The sequence below is a fragment of the Schizophyllum commune genome (genome assembly GCF_000143185.2).
Source record: "Schizophyllum commune H4-8 unplaced genomic scaffold SCHCOscaffold_7, whole genome shotgun sequence".
NCBI classification, from domain to species: Eukaryota; Fungi; Basidiomycota; class Agaricomycetes; order Agaricales; family Schizophyllaceae; genus Schizophyllum; species Schizophyllum commune.
Genome location: NW_026089544.1, coordinates 366,870 through 385,672, shown reverse-complemented (window position 1 = coordinate 385,672; position 18,803 = coordinate 366,870). Strand labels below are relative to the sequence as shown.

Below are 18,803 nucleotides of genomic sequence, written 5' to 3'. Positions count from 1 at the left end.
TTGATGATGAAGGAGCCCAGCGAAGAAAGGTCTGACTGGTGATGTATCCCGGCATCTGCCGGCCAGACGTTCGGCTTCGTCCGCCCTAAATCAAGAGCACACAACGAACAACAAGTGCAAATCATGATGCTGAGTCTCACGCTCATGAGCAATGATTTCGTCACCGTCAAGTGTGGTCAGCGCCACAGAATTCAACAAGTCAATATATGAAGCGATGAGGGATATATTCTAGGATGGACAGCAACGATACAACTAGCAAAGTATATATGTCCGTAGGTCGACGATGCAGCGTACATCGCGGAGGAGACGCGCGTCGTGCCCAGAGAAGACTCGGGATACCAGAACAGCGAATAAATATACGGCAGAGCGAGGATAGTCTCTACATCTATATGGTTGAGTGATTAGCGCTGGGTATCGGATGGATGAAAGATCACTTACCATATCACGGCTAGCATTGCGCTCGAGGTAGCGCACGGATGCCTCTTCAATCCACCCCGGCAGATCAGCCAGTGGCGGTCTTCTTTGCCTTCTTCTCGCAGTCGAGGAGGTCCACCTTCTGGCCAAGCTGTTCGCAGATGCACTTGCTGCCCTCGTATTTCTTCATCGCGTCGGGGTAGACAGCCATCTACAAGCCAAAGTAAGTACACACATATCCAACACATCTGACACTGACTCACCAATTCCTCCGCGCAGACATTGCGCGCCATTTGCCACTCCTTCAACAATCCCTGGCTCGGTGCGTGCTCGGGCTCGGCCCACTGCAAGATCTTCTTACAATGGAACCTATGCTTGTCCCAAGGCGATGAGTAGAAGTCGTGGTTTCTGTCGGTCTTGATGACCGCGTCGCAGGCGGCGCAGATGACGCGGTGCGCGGCGAACTTCTTGACCGTAGGGTCCGTGCGGTAGAGCTCGATGCGGGCGGAGAGGTTGTCGATCATGAGGCGCGCTTTCTTCGCGGTGGGAGCGTCATCGTCGTTGTGGGCGGCGGCAGCAGCGGCGGCAGCGTCCCGCTTGCGCTTGATGCCGGCCTCGGCGGGTGGCTCTGGCGCCTCGTTGGTCGACTTCTTGCCCTTCGCCGACGCCTTCACGCCCTTCGCCGCATTCGCTTCCTTGATCCTGTGATACTCCTTCTCCTCCGCGTAGAACGTTGCCATCACCTTGTCCAGGTCTACGTTCTCCACACTCTCCGCCCCCCCTGCCTTGCTGGGCTCACGGTCGTGCTCTGCGTCGGACTCGCATGCACTCTCTGTGCTGCACTCACGGTCGTCCGCTGTGCCGGCGTCACAGGCGTCCGCCGCGGCCTCATCCACCACTTGCTTGCCCGCTCGGCCTCGGCTCTTCCTCTTGCCGCCTTCAGCACCACTCTTCTCTTTGCTGCCTCCAGCACCGCTCTTTTCTTTGCTGCCTCCAGCACCGCTCTTCTCTCTGCCCTCTTTGCGCGCTGGGGTCTTCTGGGCAGCGGGTGCCTTTGGAGGGGCGGGCGTCGCCTTCGCGGCAGCACGAGCGGAGCGACGGGTCGGCGCGGGAGCAGCTGGAGTGGACGCAAGCGCGGGGGCGGCTGGGACAGCGGCAGGAGCGGCTGCGGCGGGCGCAGGCACATCTGGCGTAGGCGTCGGGATGGGAGGCGCGTGCGGGGGAGCCTTCGCCGAGCGCGTCTTGCGGGCGGGCGCTGCGTTCGCGGCGGGCTGAGCAGCAGCCATGCGCACCCTTGTCGACCGTCTGGCGGGGGGAGGGGAGGGGTCGTGGGTGGCGGGAGCGGGAGTGGGCGTGGGGACTACGGGCTGAGGGGAAGGCGGCGAGGACGGAGGAGGAAAGAAGGGCGGAGGAGGCGGAGCGTAGACCTCAGGCGCAGCAGGCGGTGGCGGCGGCGGCGGCGGAGGAGGAGGAGGAGGAGGAGGAGGAGGAGGAGGAGGAGGAGGAGGAGGAAGAGACGGAGGCACAGACGGGCCGTCCTTGAACCTGCGAAGACACTTGTGAGTCTCTTAGTGCACATCGAAAGCGACGATACTCACGTAACCTCCACAACATCGTCCTCTGTCTTTCCGGCGGGAAAGAGCATCGGAATGCGATATTCTCCTTGGTATGTCTCAGCACTGGGAGTAGGTCAGTATATGTTGACCTTCGGAGTAGAAGACTGCGTCCGCCAAAGGGACAGGCGGAAACGAAGGGGGACCCGGGTGTGAAGGGGAAGGCGGACGTTAAGGGCAGCAATGCGCCTCACCTGGATCCATCTCTAAACATGACGACCCTTCCCCATGGTGCAATTTGGTAGAGCTTCTTTATGTGCTCGGGTCGAAGGTCCGCCATTTCTGGGTTGGTTCGGTCGTATATCGTTATTCCCTCCAGGGGATTATGGTGTTGTTGGTGAGTGGCGTCCATTATATTGCGTTGCCTGGGCTGAAGATGAGCCAGACTGCAGCGGCAGTGCAGAGCGCTGACACTGACCTTGGTGGCGAGCTAGTCGTGTGATGACTGTGCAACGGGGTGTACAGAATGGATGCGGGGGGAGGGTGAGTACAGTGACGGCGCGATGGGGCGTACAGTGACGGTGGAAGGTACGACGCAAGCGCAGAGGGCGAGGGCAGGAAGCTCGGGGAAGGACCGAAAGTTCGGGGGAGGACAACACACTTCCTGGCTATTTATTTACTGCCGGTAAGCGCTCGTTGACCTCGAGGCGTCCCCGATCTGAGATCGCAGCGTTCCTAATCAGGACTTATAATCACGTCTCTCGCGGCTCGTCACGTCTGGAGTCCCTAATTTTCCAGGAAGGCCGGCCACACGCAGCAGCGGGGCGGAGGGTTGTCCGAACCCCAGCTGAGTGGCTGGGTTGTCCGAACCTCAGCCGGGCGGTGGGTTTCCGGCACCCCCGAGGGCGGATGCGACAAGCCGACGCGAGGACGAGGCAGACCACGGATTTCTAACCTTCGCTCTCTGGTCCGCAGCATTTTTGCTCCCGCGAAATACGGCTTCGCGGGGTGGGCGGCTTGCAGAACTGAACCGTACGTGCGGCAGCGCACTTCCACTGCGCGGTCCTCGATTTCGTATGTGCGGTCCTCTATTTCGTATGTGCGGTTCTCGAATCCGTATGTGCGGTCCCCAAATTCAGTTACGGATCCTGAGCTGATTTCGATTGTTTGCCACTTCGTTGTCCTCAGGCAGCCCATTGTCCTAAAGCCTGCGAGGAAATTAACACCCCGCGAGGATCTGACCCTCGACGTCTCGCCGTTGCCACCGTCACCATACCCTCGACGGCGCGGCTTCGCAATTCGACGCCGCCCTCATCACCAGCGTCGGAATCCCCCGCCGTCGCTCGGAGCCTGTATTTTCGTCCGATTTGATTCCGTGCCTCCCTTTCTTGCCTTTCGGGTTTACGCCACATTGCCAACCTCCGAGACATTCAGGGTCCGAGGGCTTCGGGCGGATGATTGGTCGCCTCGTACGCGTGGAAAGCAGTCCGGGTCGCGGCAGCGGGATGCGTTGCGAAGGATAGGACGCGTCTGTGTGATGCCAGTACGTCAACCTTATCGATTGCTTTCTCGCTGGCCTCGGAGCGAATCAATGATACAAGAGCACTCCATTGAACAATGGCGAGCCGTGGTGTGATTCACTTGCGAGGCCGCGCCTGCAGTCCCCGAAATCACTACGTCGCCTGCCCCCGACCCCTGCTCCTCCTCTTGATCCTAACGCACTCCCTGACCTCGACGCCACTATTGCCGCCGCCGGCGACAGCTGGTCTACGCCATTTGCCACCACCCGTCCTTTCGTATCATCGATATCGGCTTCGGACTTTCAGCCTTCGTGGTTTCCAGGGTCCTGAGACATCGTCGGAGGACTTGATCGTGTTTCGTAGTACGCGTCGCGTTTGGATGAAGGCTGCGCGTGAACCTCTTCCACCTCTTTCGCGTTGACCTTCGCGTCGACCATCTATTTGAAGCAACTCAACATTCAAGCAGGTGCATGTGGGCCGGAGGCCCGACGGCTCGGCTGCGGAGGTGGGTTTCAGCCCAGCTCAGCCGACGCCCAGCTGCCTTGGGATGCTAGCGCTCCCATTCGCATTGGGCCTTGAGAAGACCCGCCGTCGCAGCACGGTACTCGATCTGCAGACAGCCACCCGCTGCATGTCGTCATCACTCTGAGTGTGCCTCGCGCGCAGATGTTCTCCTTCACATGATGGCCGAGCCGGGCTGGCTCGGCTTCCTTGCTTTGTTCAGAACAAGAACGCTGCTATCTACGCGGTTTCCCTTGGTTTGTCTCCCCAGAGCCGATTCCGGGCCGAGAGTGCTCGGGAACACAGCGCCCTGAGGATGATACACGGACACGCAAGCGCGTGCTCGACGCATGCTGCTCAACGGATATGAGGGTGCTAAATCGACGCCGGGACCTCGATCAGCTTCCAATGCCGAGTCCCTGCGTCAGTATATCACGCATACAGTCATACCTAACACACGTGGACGTCGTCTCCTCCGGGAGCTCCCGGAGGTAGAGGGCCCATCCACCATCGAAGCCCATTTTGTTCGCCGAGCGTAGCTATTGTGCCGAAATAGGTAAGGCTTGTGCTACGGAAGGTAAGCTTTGTTCCGCGGAAGGAAGCTATTGAGCGGAACCGGAACGGGAGCATCAAGGTCCCGAGCTGCGGCTGAACCGCCGAACTGGGTCGAAGAAGCAACGCTTCGAGGATCCGCATGGATTCGATTGAGCTGACGAGAAGGTGATGATACATTCTCTGAATGGCAAGGACGCAGAACGGTATGGGAAGTACTTCACTCGACAGCAAAGTCGGTGACAGGATGAAGAAGGCGGAGCTGTCCGTATATCAGAGGGGATGGAAGAGTAGTGCTTGGTGAATAGCTGCCATCAAATCTTCGGCAGAACTTCCTCTGGAAGTCGCTCATGCTTTGCCACAACGCTGTGACGAAGCCATTCAACCCCGCCTTGCGCACTCACCATGGTCATCTGCATCTCTCATCGCAGGGAATCCTTGATACAAGTGGAAGAATAAGTTGTTGTGAATGGCGTAGATGCTAGGCCTCGACATCCCCTGCACTTCAAGCATACGAGTACGCGACCATGTATACAGGGGATGTCTATCATCCAATACTAGTTGTTATTGCAGCGGGAGGCATGTTTGGGGGAGGAACAAACAGGATGGTTTACCGGAGCCGGTGCGCGCCACTACAACAGGCATTGGGGGTGATTTGGAACGAGCGAAGTGAGACCGACGCACACGCACAGGATATATTCCACAACCCTCTTATTTCTGATCGCTCGCAAATCACCACTAACGCGACTTTCAAAGTGGCGCACGTCTTCTCGTCGGTAATAGACTAACGCTGCGTCAGCCATTGGTTGGGTTTCGTGGACAAGAGACGTCGCGAGAGGACAGCTCAGGTGGCGGAATAGAGACTCGGCGATGATACGTCGGCCTTCGCAGGGGGACCCGAGCGCGAGTCGAGATGCCGCATACGGACAGGCTTGCTGATACTCAGAGCAGAGGGATATGCTATTGTCCGCGACGAGCTCTCGAGTGGTCCCTGAGCGAAGGGGTGTCATCGAGGCGCAGCTGAATTGCTCGAGGACGGAGAGGGGTTGCTTTACGAGTGTATTGTGTTGACCCTCCGCGAGAATTTGAACGCCTTGCTAACAGAAGGAGAAGGCTGAGTTACGGCAAAGCGTTGCAAATAGCCTAAGCTGACGAGGTGGATCGTAATTGAAGGTGGACTTGCAAGTCTGGATCCGATCGTCGTATACCCAGGGGTCGGACGACAACATGGGAGGGGGGCGCGATAGCATCACGAGCTACGTAGTGTACATGCTGAGGAGAGCATAGGGCTCTCATATCGACGTAGTGTACTGGGAGACGGTCGAGATAAAGTCAGAAAGAGGTATCGTAAACGTACCTCATCGAGCGCGCTCGCTACTCTCCACGCCTTCGCGGATCCCAGCACTTTCATGAATGGAATATGCTCCTGAAAATGCACGCAATAGTTACTCAGCAAGCTCAGACTCCAGTCAGGTGAGATAACCGGCGTGAGGGAAGGGCGCAAGAGCGTAAGTTACGAAGAACGGCGTCGGTGATCGCCGGCAAAACAAGCGCAAACTCAAGTACAGCTCGGCTTCGCTTTCGAAGCACGGTCATGAAATCTGGCGCAAGACGAAGGCAACGCACAGAATCTGGCAGATACCGAGGTAACGTTCATCATTCGCAAGCGCAGAGTATATACATAATGATAAAAATACACAGTGAGCAGTATGACGAGGGGGCAGCATAGACAGCAAGAGACATACTTGGGCCTACGATGCAGCGTACATCGCGAAGGAGACGCGCTTCGTGCCCAGGAGACTATGCGGAACCAATAAATACACAACAGAGCAAAGATACCTGCGTTCTAGGCATGACAATCAGCATCGAGAACTTCGAGCGAGTGCAGGCAGACCCCATTCTCGCAGACGGATTCGCGTTCAAGGCTAGATGCCTTTCCGCCACTCTCCAGCAGATCAAGCAGAGGCTGCCGCCCGTGCCTCCGCCCTCTTTGCCCTCTGAGCAGCAACCGCCTCGCGCCGCTCCTTCTCGAGGCCAAGCTGTTTGCAGACGCAGTCGCCCCCGAACTTCTCCAGCGCGTCCGGGTAGACTTTCAGCTGTGAACCAGAGTAAGCACACACATCCACCAGAACCGCACACACACAAGCTCACCATCCCATCCGCGCACTTGTTGCGCGCCCGCTGCCACTCCTTCATCGTCTCCTGGCTCGGCGGATAGTCCTCCCACGCGAGGATCGCCTTGCACTTCTCAAACTTGTGCTTGTTCCACGCCGCGTAGTACGCCTCGTGGTCGAAGTCGGTGCCGACGGGCGTGTCGCACGCCGCGCACACAACCGTATGCGCGGCGAATGACTTCACCATCTCGTCCGTCCGGTGGCGCTCGATGCGCGCCTCCAGGTCCAGGGGCGGCGACTTCTTCGCGGTGCCCTGTTCTGCGTTCAGACGCTGTCGCTTCGTCCTTTCGCGCTGCTCTCTGCGGAACCTGGCCATCATCTCGCCGGCGACGATGGCGTGGACGCCATACTCTGAACCATTCGCTTTCTCCAGCGTCTCGGCGGTATCCTCGATAATTTTCTTCGCCTCTGGCGTGGTGTCGTCGTACTCCGCTTGCTTGAGCTGCCTGCCGCCCTTCTTCTTTCCCTCAACGCAGCTCTCCGGCTCCTCTTCATCGCCCTCATCCGACTCCTCGCAGTCCGTCTCCTCCGCCTCGTCATCCTCGTCGTCTTCGAGAATGGGGGAGACGGCCCGTTCCTTGCTCTTCGAGCTCGCCCGCGAGGGCACTAGCGTCGCGCTCGACGCGCTGGATCGCGTAGTCCGAGCGGACGAGGCAGACGCGGCCGAGTTCGAGCGCGTGGAGCGCGCGCGAGCGGGTAGCGGGGCGATTTCTCGCGCGGGTACGGTCGTGCGCGCAGGCGCTGCGGCAGTCTTGCGCGCACGGGCCGGAAGCGGGGCGATCGAGCGCGTCGGGGCGTTCTTCGAGTGCGTGGCCTTCGTCGAGCGGCCGATGGCTTTCGCAGAGCCCTTCTTCGTAGCGGCAGGCGACGCATATCTTGCTGGAGTGGAAGTGATCCTCGCGGGAGGCGTGCTGATCTTCACGGGCGGCGGGGTTACTATAGAGATTGGCTTCCTGACCGCGGCGCGGATTCTGCCCGACCGCCGGGTGGGCTCCTTCGGTACCGGTGCAGGGGCTTGTGAAGCCGGGGCAGCGTTCTTTGACGCGGGAGCGGGTGCCATGGGTGGCAGAGGGCACGTCTCAGCGGGGGTGAGCTGCGCGCTGTCGAACGCGAAGTTCGGGAGGTGGAGAACAAGCTTGGGGTTAGATGGCGGTGGCGGCGCTACCTTGCGCGCCGAGGAGCGCGCCGAGGGGCGTGCATGCTTGGGCGCAGAGGCGCGGGCAGGCTTGCGAGCAGAGGAGCGGGCGGCCTTGCGAGCAGGGGCAGGAGCGGGCGGAGGGGAGGGCTGCCGCGGCGGGGACGGCGCTGGAGGAGGCGTGGGGAATCTGAAGCTGTGATGACGATGTTTAGCTTCAGACGTTCTCGAAGGCAAGCCGAGCGACTCACGTTGACGTCCAGATGGGGAACGGAGCCTGAGTCGGCGGAGGCGCACGAGAGGGGTCGAGGATAGACATCCGGGAGGGTCTGCGATGTGTATGGTAAGCGAAGTCGTCTTCGATGAGAAGCGGGTCTGACTCACGCTTGCTCGTAGACAAAGGCCGGGGGAGCGGGGCGCGGCGGTAGAGGCCCAGGGACGTATGGCGTGGGGACGACGTAGGTCTCGTCGGGGAGGTCGCTGTGGGTCAGGTGAGTCTGATGATATGACATTGTTGGACGATCATGCTCACTCTAATCCCGTGCGACAAGACGACTCGGCGTAGGGACGAAGGCCGTCGCGGTAGTCGAGCGCAGACATGGTGAGTGTGACTTCAACGAGCTGTGTTGGCGGTAGTGGGGTGGCGGTCAGGGCGTAGTTGTTGTACGCCTGTGGGGGTGGGGTGCAGATCGGGTACGGCGACTCGGACGAAAGCTAGTGATCGGTGAGCACGAGGGACGACGATGACGAGACAAACTCTTTCTACTCACTCTGTCCGTTGAAGTGGACGTCAAGGTTTGTCTACTTGTCCTTGCGCTCGAGGGAGAACTGGCGGCGGCGACCAGAAAGCGGGCGGGGTCTGTCGCGCGCGATGGGTCGGCGACCGACGAGTGGCTTCGGTGAGGTCGAGAGAAGTAAGCCGGGGAAGGTAAGAAAGCCACCGACGATACTGAGGGTTGCAGACAGGAAGATGCGTGCGCGCGCAACTAGAGGCGGCGGGCGGACGGGCTCCCCGGGTGGTGGGCAGTAAGAAGCAAGAAGGGCGAAGCGGGAAAGTCCCCAAGTTGAAGTTATATACCCAGGTAATGTCACTGTTGACCATGAGGCGTACGCGGAGATTTGCAATTGCAAACCCAAACGGGGCTGACCCGGCTCGCGAAAGGCCCCCTCCGGCCAGGCCTTTCCCCGTATGCAAATTGATCGCGCACAAGATAAAGATCTGGTTCCGTCTCCTGTGATTTCCCCTTCCGATCATCCTAAATTGGGCGGAGGCGCGGCAGTACGCCTGGCGACGCAGACACCGACACTACGGTAATGCCTCGCACACCGCCGTTACCGAAGGCAGAGGGCTGTCAATTAATCATCGGTACCAAGAGCGGGAGACGTTCAAGCAGTCGTCACAACAAGCCGAACCAGATTGCTCGCTCCTGATCTCGTTTGTTGACTCGTCGGATAGTGGTGCGGGTGATGAAGCGGCCTGCCTTACCGCCGCCTCATTTCCTACGTGGTCACCGGCTGCGTCGGGAATAGATCTCTGCGGGAGTCTTCCGCGTTGCTTCGCAGTTTTTCTGGGGACCTACCCGGCAGAGAAAATCACACATGACAGGTCTGTGATTATACGCAATTCCTGGACGGTAGAAGGTGCATCGCGTTTCCTCCAAGTTTTTCTGGGGCCGTCCTCGGCGGAGAAGCACACATGTCATGCCTGTATGACTATACGCGCAGTCGCTGCTCCACGACCGATGGGACGCTCATCCCTGTTATACCGCTACCAGATGTGAGACTGCCCGCGTGGAAATCACATGACTCCCACGAGCGATGTGCTCGTGGTCAACGGCAGGGCTTTCGAGGGCGCCTGCGTCCACTCGAAGCTCAATCAGCCAAGGATTTCCACTCAATTAGAACCCATAACAAGTTCTTATACCTGTTTCGACTTCCCCAGGCCTTAGTCTTCTATGATCGTGCCACTGCTGCGAGTGCTCCAACTCAGCTCGCGTTGGACATCGGCCTCAAGGGCCGGATGCGGTACTAAGATCCTGACTGAATTTCATTAATTGGAGGATTCGATGTATCAGGACAATGTAGACATATTGTATTCCATCCTGCAACGGTTCTCGCCAATCATCCATTGTGTATAACACGACTGCCATTGTTAATTTGTTTAGCACACGAGCTATCACAAAGGCTCTGCATCGACCTCTGACTCCGTATCGACCTCTGACTCCGTATCGACCCCTGACTCCGTATCGAACTCTGACTCCGCCTCGTCCTCTGAGGTGTCCTCGTGACGGGTCCCCTGAGCTATGACTGGGAAAAATCGATGAGTCCCATCTGTGAGATACTTGAGGGACGTCCACTGCTTGTGCGCGTAGCGTGTGTCTTCATTCCTGAAAGCGTCCATATCGCAGTCATAGGCCAGGTCAATCATGACGCCCCAGAGAGCGCGATCCAAGAAGTCGAACACGTCCTCGGATGTCTGCTTGATATGGCTGGGCATGCCCGCCAGCACGAGCTTGAACGTATGTTTCGGGAATTCGACCCCATCGGGAATGACGGGCATGTTGGAGAAGTCGAATGGCAGCTTTAGGCGCTCTAGAGACGGGCAGAGGCGTACGACAGTGGTAATCGTGGCGATGGAGCAGAGTGCTTCGGCAGGTTGGTAGTTCTTGTCGTGGATGAGCATCTCGAGCGTCCGGAGGTTGGGCCACGATTGCGCCATATATATCCATTGTTCTTCCGTTATTTCCATGCCGCAAAAGCGACCGAATCCAACGGACTCGAGGCGGGAGAACGAGGTGAGATGCTCGACGTGTTCGAAGGTGACGGGCCATTCGTTTTCGGCATCGTAAATCAAAAGCCGTGTAAAGAGCGCTTCGCGGAGGTACGCTGGAGTGCACAGGCATTTGATGGTTTTTAGGAGCGCGGCGAGGGTTGCGGATGTTTCGCGCTCGGGAGAAGCAACGGAGATCGTCCGGAGCATGCTCCTGTCGTCGCTTTCGAGAAGAGCCTTGGCGTCAGCGAAGGATACGCCCTCAAGATAGAGGTGCTCAAGTGCCGGGAAGGAATGCTGCGGGAATTTGGGGCGCCGGCCGATCCACTTGGGCTTGCCGGAAACAAGAAGTGCGTAGAACCTGATAGAAACAAAGGAGAGCGTGGGCATGGTGGCGAGGTTTTCGAGGATTTCCGGATGGGGGGAGAATGGCAGGTCAAAATCGACCCGCTTCAGATCTTTGTAGTGTGTCAGAGTGCGCGCCACACGTGGCGGTGCTCCTGCGCGTTGTAAGAATGCATCAAAATCCCAATCGCGAGGTCCATTGAAGCGCAATCTGTTGACCGCCGAGAAATGGGACAGTAGCGGGATGAGCGGCGACGCGTGATCAAGTCGAAGGCTCTCAAGCGCAGTAGGGGGTATGATGCAGCGCAAGAATCGTCGATAGAAGGCGACCTTGCCGCTGACAAGCGTCAACGGGCGTTCCTCGGTTTGAGCAATACAGACATGGCGTATATTCCATGGAAGGAGCCATCGCAGTTGACTGCAGCGCATAATCTTCTCCTGCTGCGCGAGTGGAATGGGGTATATGGTGATGGTCTTGACGTGGGTGACTAGATGCCGGATAGGTTGCCAAAACTCAGTCAATGAGCCAAGATCGCTTTCTTCCTGTGTATCTGAGTCTGCTAGAGCATTCAGCAAGCCTGAATGGTTATTAGGATCGAGCGACGCACCCTCCCAGGTTCCCGCGGGCATGGCTTCGAGAAGAGGTTCGAGACCAGGAAGGTCTTCCCACAAAATACGATTTGCGACGGCATACAAGGCGCCACAGGTCAAGGCGACGTCGGCCATTTGTTTCTTGCTCGCATCCTCGCCACCAACGTAGTGGCAGATCTCGTCGGCAAGCTCGACCGGCAGATTGAGCAAGTGGCACTTCCTGCTCAGCGATTCAGACATCTTGTGCAGCTCTTCAGACATCATGCTGGCAGTTTGAGGCGCTCTGAGGTGTGGCAACCTGAATATGGAGAGTGTCAGAAGCGAGTAGACGCCGGATGTCCGCTCGTTGCTTTTGTTCGCGGGAGAATCCGAGCAGGTCACGTGCGCGAACGCATTGTTCTCCGATTCCGAAACGAACATTGACAAGGAAGTGGACAACAAGGTCACGGCACGGCCAGGCAGCACGATAGCAAAGAGGAATGAATGCTGTTGACGATGGTCGACATAATGATATGCAGGTCAGTCCGTAGAGTTTGACATTTCAAATAATACGTGAAAATCGACACCACCAGCAAAGCTCTCTGACCAGCCCGCCAACCTCCCACGCGCCATCTTGCTGATACGACTCGCAGTCGTGCCCCGCCTGGACGCTCTCCTCGATACCCTTCGCGGCCACGGAAGCGAGCAAGAGGCAGCGATCTTGTTATACGAGGGTCTCCGATTCCTTGGGAGTTCAACGACGATAGACGCAAAGAGTAGTAACCTCGACTCATGTCTTGAGCTTCCGAGCAACGCATAGCAAAGACGTATCATCGCGCGGTCGAGCAGATGTGTGGGGGAAGACTTGGGACGACGAGCGCAGGTCGCAGGATCCCACATGGGCCCGTTTATTTCCGGTCGATCATCGAGAGCGAGAGTATGGCTGCTCGCCCCAAAAAGACCGAAGTCGTCGTTGGTGCGACGACCCCGGCGTACGAGGGATAAGCGAGACTGTCGACGGGCGCTGAGAGGCAAATGGAAATATGGAACACGCTGCAGCGACATCGAATTGGAGGCGTGAGGGAGATCAGGGTCACAGTCTTCCCCACATCAAGTGCCGAGGGACACTTGGAATAGTCGGTCCGGGACGTACTTCGTCGCGCTATCAGTCGGACGATAGTCGGTGCTCGCAGAAATGAACGAGATTGGCTGAGTAGGTCTGCAGGCAGCAGGCGCCATAGTCTAGAGTTGACGAGGGCAAAAGTTGAGCTATGTTCGTCGATGACAGAGCGCTTGCGAAGATATGAAGTGTATGAAGTATGGGAGCTCGAGTTCGGAATTTGGGCGCGTACGTCGAGCAAGTCGATGGGGACCAGACGCGTAGTACGAGGAAGAGACTGCAAATGACGATCAGGCGAGGAACAGGTGTAGCGCTTGAGCACGCACCTCCGTCGCGGTCACTGTACTTCCCGGTCGCGCAGTCCGCGTTCCAATAGTACTCACGCTCAAGAAGTCGAGCAAACGGCTCCTGGTACCAGTGAGAGTACGCGAGCATGCGATGAGAGATGTCCGGCTTCGACGGCGAGTTGCCCCAGAAGATGACGGGCGGAAAAAAGGAACTCATGGGACTAAAGTCTAATTCAAAGTCAGCTGGCGGTCGCCGAGCACGATCACAAAGAAAAACAAAGGCAAACCCGGGCGAGCGAACTACAACTTTCATGAATGAACTCGGGCTCTGCGTCACATGGGGAGCAACACAAACGATAGCGATATGGACTGATAAGAATACACGGTAAGCACATAGTACAGCGAGAAAGCATAATCGGGTCGATAATGCAGCGTACATCACACAGGAGACGCGCTTTACGCCCACGACCAGACACCGAAACCACGTATGTATGCATGACAGAAAAAGAACAACACTAATCTGGACATAGTTGTCAGCGGCGAACCTTTGAGGTTGAAGTGAAGACTCACTACTTGCGATCACGGATGAAATGGCCATCCTGGTGCTTGCCGACCAGGATCAGCTCCCCGTGCTCGCCAGCCTCCCTGGGCCAGTTGCGATTCTTCGCCTGGTTCTTCCGAGTCTCAATACGACGCTTCCACTCCAGCCCGAAATCGTAGCAATGACACTCCGAGCTGCCGGTCTCGCACGCCACTGGCACGTAGATATCGTGCTGCTCATGCGTCAGCACACACCCGCGCCAAATCCGAGCAGACTCACCATAGCCTCAGCGTACCTGTTGCGCTTCACTCTCAATTCTGTCCACTCTTCCATGGTGGGAGCCTCCGTGGCCCACCTCTTGAGTCCCTCGCAATGCAGCCAGACGTGTTTGTGGAACAAGGTTGCTGAGTAGAACTCCCAGCGCCCCTCGGTCGCGATCTTCTCCAGGCAGCAGGCACACTTGACGTGGTGCGCGCCGAACTTTCTGACGAGCGGATCGACGCGCAGGTTCTCGATGCGCTGGGGCAGCTTGTTGGAGGTGCGGCGGCGGGGCATGGGCGAGGGCGCCTTCTTCATGGCGGCCTTCATTTCTGCCTCCAGCTTCGTCGCCCGGTCCTCGTGCCACCGCCTCGACCACCCCCTGGTGTGGCGCTTCGCGAACCGGCTGGCTAGCACGCGCGCGCCCTTCATCGCGGCGATAGCCTGGGGGAACGCGCTCTTGACCGCGGTCTTCGCGAGCCGCTTCGCCTCCCTCACGCGCTCCTTCGCCGCCTTCAGCTCGCACGGCTTCGCCGTGCGCCTGTACTCGACCTTCGCGAGCTCGACGATGCACTTCTGCACGCGGTCGCGATGGATGCGGGCGACCGCCGGGCGCGGGTTGGCCGTGAGGACGGGCCCGTAGCGCTCGCCCGTCGCGTGCTTCCTGAGGTGGTTGGCCCACTGCCGCTTCTTGAGGCACTCGACCGCCTTGTCCATGAACTCCGGCGCGGGGCGGAGGATGGTGATCGGCGGGTGGGTCATGTTGAAGATGGATTTGGAGGCAGGCTTGAGGTATGCGAAGACGACGGCTTGGAGCTTCTTGTCCTCGAGATCAAACTTGTGAGCGTTGGGGGAAGCACCGTCCTCGTCTTCGGACACGACGCCGGGGAAGCGCCGCGCCGCGAGCGCGGGGGGCGGAGCGAATCCCTGCGGCGGCGCGAATGCATGGCTCGAGGTGAACGTAGGGTCCAACGCGAAAGCGGACGACGACGACGACGACGACAAGGAGGATGACGCCGACAAGGAGGACGATGCGAACGCGACGGGCGACGCATTGGAGGTCGATGCGGACGCGGACGACGCCACGAACGCAAGACACTCCAGACGCGAAACGGAGCCCGTTAGCCGCACGTCGAACTCGAAGGCGTGAGGCGGCGGGCTATCCGTACGCTCGACCCATGGGCTACCTGTACGCTCGACCCATGGGCTACCCGTACGCTCGACCCACGCAACAGGCGGCATGGGGACATCATCGTCGTCCGAGTCGTCGAACACCGCGCGGGAGAGCGACGGTACGGGACCGGGAGGTATGGCGAAGGCTGGCGATGCCTCGAAGATGCGGGACGGCGCGAACGCGCGAGACGACGTGAGAGCGGGTGACGACGTGGAAGTGGGCGGCGACGTGAAAGCCGGAGACGGCGCAAAGGCAGGATACTCGCACGCAGGACGCGGGACGGGGGTCTGCCTCCGCGAAAGCACGACATCGCCGGGCAATGTGCGCGGCGTGCGGGGGAGTGGGCTGGGCGTGAGGGCCCTGCGAGTAGGTGCGTCAGTGCACTGCAGTGATGGGAAGGGGGATAATATGATCAAAGGTAGGACGCCACTCACTCAGACATGGCGATATCCTCGGACGACGCTATGCTGTCCTGTCTGAACAGCTGCGGATGAGTGAAGCGCTGATCATACTCGGACCTATATGCGTGTAAGCGCATTGTTTATGATGAGGGAGAGGGTGTACTGACGATCGTCTGTCATGAGTGTAGTGCGCATGGCCGTACCGCGATTGGTATTGGTCACAGGACATGGTGTATGTCGGATTGATCGACGAGTGGCGAGGGTCGGCGGGCTCGAGCCAGAAGCGATCGGTAGAAGGGAAGGCGCCCGCAGGCGCCCGCCCGCTGTGCGAACAGTGGTGCTCCATTGGTAGTGGCAAAGCGGAAAGGGGGACGGCCGGTCTCAACGACGATGGGTGAGTGGCGACCTTGATGAGCGCGGCGCCTATACGATGTTGACGGTCAGCCAGCGCCTCGAGGATGAATAGGGAGTGTACAAACCTCAGAGACAGGCAGGGAGATGCGCAACTACGACGGGACGCAACTGCGCAGATGGGGGATGGGAAGGAGGGGGAGGGGACGTCCAGCGTGGGGGTTGTAAGTCAAAAAGGGTAAGCAAGAATGGGGTAAGTTGTGCTCGAGGCGTTGCTGATCTAAGATTACAGGCCGGGTCCCCGGCCGATTTTCAAGGTAAGGGGGAGTCCGTTTGGGCAGGAGGACCCCAGGATGACCTCGCCGTCAAGCAGGATATGATCCCGCGCCGCATGCCATACGCCCCCGGGCTGTGGTGCATTTTGCATGTGTGCCTTTCTGGCTGGCCTTCAGTACGTACAATGTTCAGGCTTCCATCGCGATATCCGCCCGTCGCGCACCCCGAGCACGCGCGAAGTATCGACTGGATGACCTCGAGGTTGTTTGGAGCGGGTTCCAGCGGGCGTCCGCATCACAGAATGAACACTTCACGTTTTTCGAGGATCGATGGCTGCGCCATTCCCCGCCCCCTTTATGCCGCTTTTGAGCGTCTATCTACTCATTCTAATGCCTTTATCTGTTCCAACAACCAATGCCACCATTGCCACGGGCGTTCAAGGTGTCTACAGCTCTTGCCACCGCTCCATTGCATTTTCCACGCTGATTGCTCCCATCCTCCAGATTTTTCGACGCATCGTCCGCTTTCGGGAAAGCGTCCCACGCGCGCACCGCCTCCGTCTCTACGGCGTCAGATCTATGTCAGTCCGTCCCCCATATTTTCGAACGCATTGTGATGGCGGAATCTAAATGATAGCTTCCTGCTGGGCGGCGTCCGACCTTTCCTTGCTTTCTTCTCAGGTGAGTCAATGAATTCGGCGTCACAATGTGGAGCTGGAATACAGTCCATGCACCTGAACGACTGCGGAGTGGGCCAAGGTCGAGCTCAGTCGGCGCTTCCATGCGCGGAAAAAGATCCAGTCACAATGAGCTGAACCAGCGAGTTCGCTTCTGAGAAAGCTTGTTGACCTCTCGAGTAGAGTCGTACGTTATGATACGGCTCTTCCTAAGCTACTGACTACTGCTTCCACTCCGACGTTCTTGCCGGTGGCGTCAGGAAGTCGTCTCTGCAGGACGCCTCAAACGCTTGCCCCCGAATTTTCTGGGGAACTGCCTCGGCGGAGAAGCTCACATACAGAGGGTCATCATGATTATCCGCACCATCTCCAGGGTAATTGCTCCCTTGACGGTGGGCCCGTCCTCGCCTGAGCTGCAAGGTGCGGACGCGCATGGCAATCACGTGATTGTGGTTCTGACGTTTGACAGATGTGCGTGTTCTCAACGTGTTCGACGACGCGGTCTACGAGGGTCCACCTGGGTCCACTATCCGCGCTCACGGGAACTCTGTAGCTTATCGCCTGCAGATCAGGACGCTTCCTTTCACACACAGCTCGCACGGGACGCTCTCATACGCCCCGGGATGACAGTCGAGATCTGTGCCTTGCAGAAGAAGCACCCACTCTACTGCGATATCCCCGTATGTCTACTGCGATGACCGCCGAGGGTCCGATTGTAGAGACGGAAGATGTCCGTCGAGGTCCCCGCTCGATATGCGGTGCATCGCGCTGGGTCCGTTCCGCGCGGACCTGGTAGCGCAAGACCGGCGACGCCGTGTGATTGTAGCCGCGCTGACCTTCGCGGCCTGAGCACGTTTTATAGCTCGCAAGCCGTCCGCGAGGGCCCAAATTCCGACCTTACACCGTCTTCCAAGCCATGGCTATCCGCAACGCCGTACGAGGACTACACAGTATTTTCAAGAAGCCTTGCGCCAAGGCTCTGCACGCCTTCCCTACTCCCTACCATTATGGTGCGCCCGCTATCTATATCCTTCTATCAGTCGACTAAAAGTACGTCGCCGCGAACCAGTAGTCAGCCCCGCGCTTGGATACTCTCCGCGCCACGAACGTGCAGCACCCGTCATTCCCATAACACCGGAGCTGGCGCCTGCCCACCATGATTGTAAAGACCCAGCCTCCATTGATACTCCCCAAATCCTCCGCGTCCTCCCCACACAGCCACAGCCAAATGCCCCACAGGCCACAAACTCGCCCTCGCGCCCACTGGGCCAGTTCAATTTTTACCCACCCCTCCTCACCGACGGTGAACTCGAATGGCACATCTGGGACGCGCCTCCCTCCATCGCCAATGGCTCTTCATTTACCGACATCTCGATCGCCTACTTTCCAATCCACACCCTCACCATCTACATCCCCCACCTCGCGGACTGGCAATGGCGCGCGTGGGGCCCGCTCGTCGTCCGCAGGCCGGACGGGCAGTACCTCAGGATCGCGGACGTTCTGGGGGCGGTTCACGAGTACTTGCATACCCCGCTCACAGTGGCGGACGTTGCGGAGCTGCGTATCGCTAGGCGCACGAGGGACGTTGGCGGTACTTGGGCGCGGAATGCCGGGGAGGCTTGGTCGTGGGAAGCAGAGGTCATGCAGTTCATGCTGAACCGCATCGAGAAGGCCGGGCCTGAGGAGGTAGGCGTGGTTCCGCGGAGAGTCGACATGCTTGCGGGGAAACTGTGGTTCGACCGGCTAGCGCAGGCTCTCGGGCATGGGCAGCACGCGGAGATGACGCTGACCTTTAAGGATGGGTGATTGTTGCTCTCTTTTTCATCGTATATGTATCTATTGTTCTTGCTCTGTATCGTCGTGATTTATTGACCATCTGTACAATGCAATGCTCTAGTCTCCTCTTCGCAAATACTAGGTCATTCGTGACATGCACCGAAGCCGAAAGCTAGTCTGTAGCGGGCCATACTTAGGGGCCTTGAGCATGCCGGAATAGCACCTCAAAGTGCCGTGTCAGCTCTGTATCAGTCTGCCGCACTCCGACGGCAAGCCCATAATCATCGCGCACCGAACAGTCAATTGAGGATTGGGCGCGCTACCGCCGTACTGATCATAACGCTCGACCCTCGGCCAGCCATCGTCGAAACCAGTGAAGCCCCCATCGTGGCGAACGTAAACATGGGAC

General features: G+C 58.6%; 7 protein-coding genes across 7 annotated transcripts; 2 read left to right on the top strand and 5 right to left on the bottom strand.

Moving 5' to 3' along the window:
- Nucleotides 1-502: 502 nt before the first annotated feature.
- Nucleotides 503-2,379, bottom strand: SCHCODRAFT_02506388 (uncharacterized protein; the record flags this gene model as incomplete). Its single annotated transcript, XM_003031460.2, has 4 exons — nt 503-625; nt 678-1,959; nt 2,013-2,093; nt 2,222-2,379. 4 exons carry the CDS (start codon nt 2,377-2,379, stop codon nt 503-505), a joined length of 1,644 nt encoding a protein of 547 aa, XP_003031506.1.
- Nucleotides 2,380-3,374: 995 nt separating this feature from the next.
- SCHCODRAFT_02309117 (uncharacterized protein) lies at nt 3,375-3,954 on the top strand. Its single transcript, XM_050342333.1, has one exon. It carries the CDS (start codon nt 3,585-3,587, stop codon nt 3,906-3,908), a length of 324 nt encoding a protein of 107 aa, XP_050199487.1. The 5' UTR covers nt 3,375-3,584; the 3' UTR covers nt 3,909-3,954.
- A 2,541-nt stretch (nt 3,955-6,495) lies between these two features.
- On the bottom strand, nt 6,496-8,449 carry SCHCODRAFT_02505983 (uncharacterized protein; the record flags this gene model as incomplete). Its single annotated transcript, XM_003031461.1, has 5 exons — nt 6,496-6,636; nt 6,692-8,045; nt 8,101-8,178; nt 8,234-8,329; nt 8,382-8,449. The coding sequence occupies 5 exons, from the start codon at nt 8,447-8,449 to the stop codon at nt 6,496-6,498; spliced, it is 1,737 nt and encodes a 578-aa protein (XP_003031507.1).
- A 1,576-nt stretch (nt 8,450-10,025) lies between these two features.
- SCHCODRAFT_01172079 (uncharacterized protein) lies at nt 10,026-11,816 on the bottom strand (the record flags this gene model as incomplete). Its single annotated transcript, XM_003031462.1, has 3 exons — nt 10,026-11,077; nt 11,384-11,521; nt 11,573-11,816. 3 exons carry the CDS (start codon nt 11,814-11,816, stop codon nt 10,026-10,028), a joined length of 1,434 nt encoding a protein of 477 aa, XP_003031508.1.
- Nucleotides 11,817-12,008: 192 nt separating this feature from the next.
- On the bottom strand, nt 12,009-13,001 carry SCHCODRAFT_02627954 (uncharacterized protein). Its single transcript, XM_050345440.1, has one exon. It carries the CDS (start codon nt 12,597-12,599, stop codon nt 12,075-12,077), a length of 525 nt encoding a protein of 174 aa, XP_050199486.1. The 5' UTR covers nt 12,600-13,001; the 3' UTR covers nt 12,009-12,074.
- SCHCODRAFT_02668460 (uncharacterized protein) lies at nt 12,700-15,544 on the bottom strand (the record flags this gene model as incomplete). The annotated part of the gene is made up of 6 exons (XM_003031463.1): nt 12,700-12,776; nt 12,981-13,162; nt 13,512-13,714; nt 13,762-15,274; nt 15,349-15,432; nt 15,483-15,544. 6 exons carry the CDS (start codon nt 15,542-15,544, stop codon nt 12,700-12,702), a joined length of 2,121 nt encoding a protein of 706 aa, XP_003031509.1.
- Nucleotides 15,545-15,773: 229 nt separating this feature from the next.
- On the top strand, nt 15,774-18,424 carry SCHCODRAFT_01172077 (uncharacterized protein; the record flags this gene model as incomplete). The annotated part of the gene is made up of 7 exons (XM_003031057.3): nt 15,774-15,890; nt 15,959-16,117; nt 16,879-17,038; nt 17,088-17,167; nt 17,212-17,298; nt 17,481-17,628; nt 17,688-18,424. 7 exons carry the CDS (start codon nt 15,774-15,776, stop codon nt 18,422-18,424), a joined length of 1,488 nt encoding a protein of 495 aa, XP_003031103.2.
- Between the last annotated feature and the right edge of the window lie 379 nt (nt 18,425-18,803).